The 7,149-nt window shown below is 40.9% G+C and overlaps 1 protein-coding gene across 1 annotated transcript; it reads left to right on the top strand.

The window, feature by feature from the left end:
• The first annotated feature begins 5,138 nt into the window (after positions 1 to 5,138).
• Positions 5,139 to 5,948, top strand: LOC147886815 (uncharacterized). Its single transcript, XM_087395897.1, has one exon. The coding sequence runs from the start codon at positions 5,234 to 5,236 to the stop codon at positions 5,807 to 5,809; it is 576 nt and encodes a 191-aa protein (XP_087252023.1). The 5' UTR covers positions 5,139 to 5,233; the 3' UTR covers positions 5,810 to 5,948.
• Positions 5,949 to 7,149: the final 1,201 nt, after the last annotated feature.

Here is a 7,149-nt window from a genome sequence, read left to right as displayed (position 1 = left end):
TATATGATAAGAAGCACATTCTTCTCAAGATCCTCAGCCCATAGCCTCTACAAATTTATGGAAAACACTCCCCCATTGTCATGCTCAAAGCCTTCTATATTAACTCAACGATAGTCTTACTTCAAGCAAATTATGTTGTATAAGACTATCTTTTAAATTTTATTCTTGATTGCTTTAGATTTATTTTAATTAGTCTCTACTTTAATTTTGATTTATAATGGCTAAAAATTTCCTTATTACACTAAATATTGGCTTGAAGTGATCGTAACTTATGCATAGTACAAAAATACTATGTTTTGAAAATAGCTTCTCATCAAACTTCTTGATGCTATCTCTCACTTCTTTTTGTTGATTCTCTTTTTTAGGTAACTTCAAAACATCTATTGAGAGCTTTTTCCTTATATTATGAATAATCCAAACGTGCATTTCCATCCTTTTCACTTTGGACAATCTATAAGAGTTAATGTTTGTGTTAGTCGAAAGATTCACTTTCAATAAAGAATTGTGTTTTTGTTTGGGCCAAAAAGACTAAGGGAAATTCTCCTTTTTCCAAACCCTTTCATTTTCCACTTCTTGATTATGATTATTTGATGTGCACATATTTATCTTATTTTAGATTAGTTTTATCCTAATATGAACCAAGAAGATCTCTATAGAGACGACTCATACCCATTGCAAGAAGGTAAAGCATACACATCATAGCAAACACTAAGTTACAATTTCAAAAAGGACAATTAGGAGTTTGTTTGGACAATTAAGGCTAGCTACTATCAATGCTACAGAGAATCCATTCATTCTTCTTATGATTAATTATGATCTAAGCTTTGATGTTTTCATCTTTGTCTTGTTTTGAGAAATTTAGTGTTAATGTGTGAGATCTCTATGGTAATCGATTAATTAATCATAACCAATCATCAAATTAATCGAATAATTAATCATAATCAACTAATTAATCATAACCAATCATCAAATGGAAAATCCACTGTGATCTCCACCCACTCTCATAGCCATGAGCCCGACACCTCCCAGCAATCGCACACAATTCTCTATGACAACATATATCGCTTGTGACCCCACGATACACATGGCAAGGTCACATGTGCACCCATGGACTATGTGGCTTTGAGTGCATAGGTGGCACTCTGCCATGTGTTTTGAGGGCCTGCAATACACATGGCAGGGCCATTGTATGTAACCATCCCAATGTGGACAATGGCATACGCATGACCCCACCATGTGTATCATGAGCGGCCCGGGATACATGTGGCAAGGCCATGTGTATGCCATGTCTACAATGCCCACCTACAAGCCATGTGGCCTACGGGGGCATGTACATGCCACGCGTGCAATACACATGGCAGGGCCACACTAGGTGCCTAGTGCCATCATGAGCACACATGTGCATCGTTGCACCACCACCAAGGCGCACTCATAGGGCCCACTTGGCATGCACTCTATGGGCACCCACGGCAAGGCACCCGTGGGGCAGTCTCAGAGTGTCCTTCTTGGGTGCTCAAGTGGGTGCTGCCCACTTGCAACATCAATGGATTGCCACATGGCACTTTATTAGGGGGAGGGGATGCTATAAAAATCCCCCTTTCTCCTCTCTTTTTTCCATCCATCAACAAGAAGCTCTTTGTTAAAGTAATCTCACATATTTAATATAAAAGCTCTCTTTTTCTCTTCTTACTTTATCTTTATTTATGGTGTTGAGGATGAGATTGTCTTTAAAAGGAAAGGATAGCAATATGGTAGAGGAGATACCTCTTGGAATGTTGTAAGCAAGTGTCTCTCCACTTGTGGAGAAGATCCCTCTTGTGGTAGCAGCTCTCTCCATGGTTGTGGAAGAGATTATGGCATTTGATAATCATCGTACATTACATCGAATAGTATCTACAACAATTCACCTCCTTTCGACAAGCCAATAAGCAAAGAGTTTTGGCTCAGTAGTAGATGCACACATCAATAGTAGGGAATGAATAGATGCACCTACATCTCTACATTTTTCGATAAAATATCTAGAATTCCCCCTTGTCACCTTAAAGCCAGTCCAGCCATTAGAACCAATGATGATTATGTTGCAGAACTTATAGCTTTCATTGCTAAAAAAGACTACCAATCCACCATGTCACGCTTCATAGTATCTAAGCCTTTTTTGGGGCAAGCACACATGCTAGTTAGCCAAAGTGAAATGCATGAATGGTAAATGGGATAGAAAATTGTTTGCCAAGCTTGATATTGATCTTGCATGCATCAATGATTTGAAAGCACATGGAGGATAGAATCTTTATTGTTTGGGAAGAGAGCCATTAACTGTGGGCATGTAGTGAGTGTATATCAATAAATCCAAACTTGGAATATGTAGACTTTTTGCAAGTTGAATGTCTAGTTGTACAATTTGAGGAAAGAGAAAAAATAGAATTTCTATTGGTCCTCAACATGATCAATAAGTAAGTTTTCATAATATCCAAAACCAATTTGCACATGCATATTGAGTGCATTGAATCTAATGTTTTTGGTATGTAGGGTCACTTAGGTTTGTTAGACAAGTTTAGTCTAGAGTCACATGTGCTAGTAGAGCAAGCATTGCAATTTGATAAGCGTAATAAATCAAAATGGTTGAAATAATCATCCATGACTTTGCTTGCATAACTCATTTTAGAATATGTAATTCAATAGTGTTAGTGATGATATTGTGTGACAATGTCATCGCATGCATTTACGATGTCTTCACATGATGTTGTGCAAGGAGGATGAGTGGGATGCCATGTATCAACAAAAGATCAAGAGTCTCCCTACACATGGTCCTTTCCACTTCGGATTGGCTCTATTAGCATTTGGAAAGAACTATGTGCAAGCTATGAAGGAGACAAAGAACTTTTCTTACCATTGAGGCCTTGAGGCTGCAACCATAATAAATCCAAGGAATGGGAGTGCCTTTTTCTCTCATTTTATCTCCTGTCTAGGCTCCTACCTAGGTTGAGAAGAGAAACAAAGTAAAGTGATAGTGTGCAAGAGTATCACCACCCAATGAGTAAGCAAAGAGCTTGTGTTTTTTGTTATTTTTATTGAGCTATATCTTATGTTCGATTCATTGCAAGAAACTTTGCTCTCCTTGACTAATGATTGATGGCAAGTGAACCTTGAGAAATGCCAGCATTCCATTGATCGAGAAGCCATTTATGCAATGGCTTTGTCTGCATGATAATTGGATATAGCCACAAAGATGTGTCTTCAATCAAGCATGTTATAGGTTCTCACTTGACATTCTTGTAGCCTTTGGGACATGATGTGTTTTTGTATGGAAGTATTATAGTATCCATTGTGCAAAATATGGAGGCATACGACAATGAGCTGAGGTGTCTACACTACCAAAGCGACAAAAGACTTTGGGGCATCTCTAGTTGAGGCCATACTACAATGGCAAGGTCTTCACCTTGCAAAAGCCTTTAGTAGACAGAGAACATAGATGCACACAATGTACAAACCAAAGACACAAACACACATAGTTTGCACTAGTTTTTGATTGTTATATAGGTATCAGTTCCATTTTTCTATGTGTGATTTCTAAGTGGCTAATATGAGGGTTACTTATAGATTCTTTTTCATGGGTGACTCTTGCAAATTGTGGAAAGAATCACTACAGTGAGTAATACATCACCCCCCTAAGCACCCTTGCAATACTTGGGCTTGTTCAAAGAGAGAGGAGGCCCAAGAAGATTGGATTGATGAGCTACACTCTAAGGAGAGTTGGAAGATTACTTGCATGGAGAGTATCCTTTAGATGAGGACCTTTATAGAGGTATGCACAATTGAAATTCATTCAGCACACAATTGAGAATAGTTTGAGCTAGAGTCACTCACAATCCTCATTGGCTTCTTCTTACTAACACTCAAACAAAAAAAGATGGCTCCTAGGAAGGCCCCTAGCAAATGCCACCCCCCATCACTACAAAGGTGGTTCCTAGTGTTGAGGAACCTAGCACCATACAAGAAGAGCCAAGAAGACCCAAAGATAAAGGAGGGATGTCATTCGGATATAGAGTGTGGTGGACTCTAGTTCACATGGCACCAAGAACACTCAATCCACCCACTCTATGTCATCTTTGTGCCATGAAGGTGTTGGTGAGTTCAATAAAGATATTGTGGTAGTAGACATTGCTTATTAGTATTGCATGCTAATCAATGCTATTTTGTAGCTAGACCATCTTTGCCTCCCTTTTTGTGTCTGCTTATCCTTGCATTATGCATTGTTGACGTTGTCATGCTGTGGCACGTATATAGTGGGAACAGGCACTGGGAACAGGCACTAAGAAATATATTTTGTGTTATTTTGAAGCATAAGTATTCTTCACATAATATACATATGCATAAGAGAAGCCTTCTATCTCACTTTATTATTTACCTCAAAGATAATATATGTTTACATTACCAATAGAAAGTGCTATGAAAAAAATATCAATGATTGTGTCTCTTAAATGTGGAGAAAGAAGCATTGGTATTTTTCTTAAAACTATCTCATTATTATCTTATACCACCCTAACTAGACCCTATAGCTATTAAGATGCCAATGACATAAGGTATCTTTAAGGTGGCCCAACAAATCTCCACTCATATCTTTCTTTTGACAAAACCAAAAAGCCATGATACTATTTTTCTCATTTACACCTTTTTTATTGAAAAATTCTCCTCAATAATGCACGCCTTCCTTCAATGCATATAAGAGAGAGAGGGCCTACTTGAAGACTTTCATATAAAGACAAGTGGGGACACCTCAAAGATGCTTATTCTAGAAACTCACATGCCACTTGCTTTTTAAACTCACATGCTCCTCACTTACCAATTAATGCACACATTCTTCTCACTTGTCAATTAATGCTCACATGCCACTTGCTTTTTCAACTCACATGCTCCTCACTTACCAATCAATGCATACATTCTTCATCTACCAACACGTAATGCCCACATGGTCCTCAACAACTCCCTTGACTCACATACTCTCTTGGATGGATTTGTCAACATTTATTTGACCCATTAAATGCTCACATACACCTTGCTTTTCCAAAACACATGCCTCTTGCTTGCCTAGCCCATATGTTGCTCACATGTCGTGTCTCTCTCTCTCTCTCTCTCTCAAATAGCTTTCACTACTCATAGTTGGTAGGGTTTCTCAGTTTGATGCGAGTGTAGCTGGAAGCTGTCTTAGTAGCACTGTTTGTGGAGGGAATTGAAGATGGCAACCAGGGGAGGAGTAGTTGTAGTGTGCTGGTTAATGATGGTGACCGCCGTATTTATGGGTTGCAGCACCGTGGCCCAGGATGATGAGACATGGCAGAATGTAGTGACAACAGATGGCCAGAACGTGGTGTTTGGGGCTAGCAACACCTACACCATTTGGGCTCGGGACAGTGGAATCGGGTATCTCTTTAGGTTCTTCTTCGCGCTGGGGTATCCGGGAGATCCGGTGCTGACGGACACCACCGTCACGTTGGGCGCTCAAGGAGATGCATCACAGATCTACGCTTGCGTCGACGGCCTACTGGAGCGGGTGGCCGTCGACCCCAGTGGCACGCCGCAGAATGCCATCATTCGCGTGCGCTACAACAGCACCGACAACAACTACCGGCTGCAGATCACAGAGAACTACCCTGCCGTCTACGTTCAGTTCACGTTACTCTCCCTAGGCGGCATTCTTTGCACCCCCGAGGTCGCAGGCACCCCCATCCGCTTCGCCTCTTCCTCCTCCTCTTCCCATGATCATCTTCATGAGCCGGCCACTGTTGTCCTGCGTGAGGTGGTTGACGCCTGATCATGCCACCTAGCCGGCTGCCTCAACTTCTCTCGTTGTGAAAGACCGTGCTCCTAGTGGAGAGTGTTTGCTCTCTCCCGATATTAAATAAAGCAGCTACGGTGTGCCTTTTAAAAAATTAAAAAAAAGCTTGATAACATGGGAAACACTTTGGGTCCTAAAATCATATTGTCCTCAAGTCTCTCATCTCATGCCATCGTCACTCAATAAGTGGTGGATGTTGCGTGTAGTTTTACGCACACTCGATTCTGTTGCATGTGGACGTTTCTTCGCCTTCAAAATGGATATTTGATAGAAGTCGTCGAAATAGGTGCCGGTAAAAATGCCAAAAATAGTGTAAAAAATACCATATAAGCACTCAATATAGATGTCGAAAACATAGTTTCTCTGACTTGCTAATATCAGGCACTTCTCATCTCTTTTTTTTACACAAACTCCCCCCAACAGGGAGTAAACCTTTGCATTAGAAGAACAGTAAAGAAACAAACAGAAAAATACAACGCGAGCTTACGGGAGCCATCCCTTACAATAGCCTTCTACCAGAGGAGTGGCATCACTAACAGTTTACCACACGAATGATGAACTTTACATGATTTTGGGTAAACGTTTTTAGCTGATGTGGTTTCCTCCCACAGCGTCCCAGAACTGATTCCATTCTACACTTTGCTCCAGACAAGTTCGTAGATCTAGGAAAGAGGTGGCACAGTCACTCAGGATATCTTTGAGTGTGGGATTGGTATCTTCCCCTTTAAATAGTCTGTGGTTCCTTGCATGCCACACTCTTTTCAAGAAGCATGAGCTTGCTGTTAAGAACACTGTTTCTGCTGATTCAGAAACTTAGGTTGATGTTCCCGAGGGCAAGATGAATTTTGGCGACTTTGAATCCCTAGGTTGAGAATAGCCATCTCTTGAATTTGAACGCTACTCTTGAGATGGTGGGACACTCGAGGAAGGTGTGGGAGAGCGTCTCCCCGTTGGCCCCATAGCCAGAACATATGTTTGGACCCAATCCCCTTACTACCGCTTTTGAGCCTGTTGGGAGAGCTCCAACCAGGACCTTCCACTTGAAAAGTTTGATTTTCTCTTGACACTTAGAACTCCATAGATTTCCTAAGATCCAATGCCACTTGTCGGGGGCCCAATCTTTGTTCCAGGCTTTGTTAAGGGGATATGCCCAATCTAAAGGGGTGATTAGGTGATGGTACAGCTCTTTTATCTGGGGATTACTAAATGGTCTGTTACGAGGCCAGTTCCATGATTTCCAATCTTGAACAAAGGTGCATGATGGATGGGAGCCTTTATGCAAGGTTGCCAAGAGCCGACCCAACAGAATGCTCTCT

This window comes from Dipteris shenzhenensis, chromosome 24 (assembly GCF_047967505.1).
Source record: "Dipteris shenzhenensis isolate YYH24624 ecotype China chromosome 24, Dip_SZ_1.0, whole genome shotgun sequence".
Lineage (NCBI taxonomy): Eukaryota > Viridiplantae > Streptophyta > Polypodiopsida > Gleicheniales > Dipteridaceae > Dipteris > Dipteris shenzhenensis.
This window is presented reverse-complemented; position numbering and strand designations above follow the sequence as displayed.

Excerpts from the sequence above, each read along its gene's own strand:
- LOC147886815 (XM_087395897.1), top strand. The coding sequence starts at position 5,234 with ATGGCAACCAGGGGAGGAGTAGTTGTAGTGTGCTGGTTAATGATGGTG.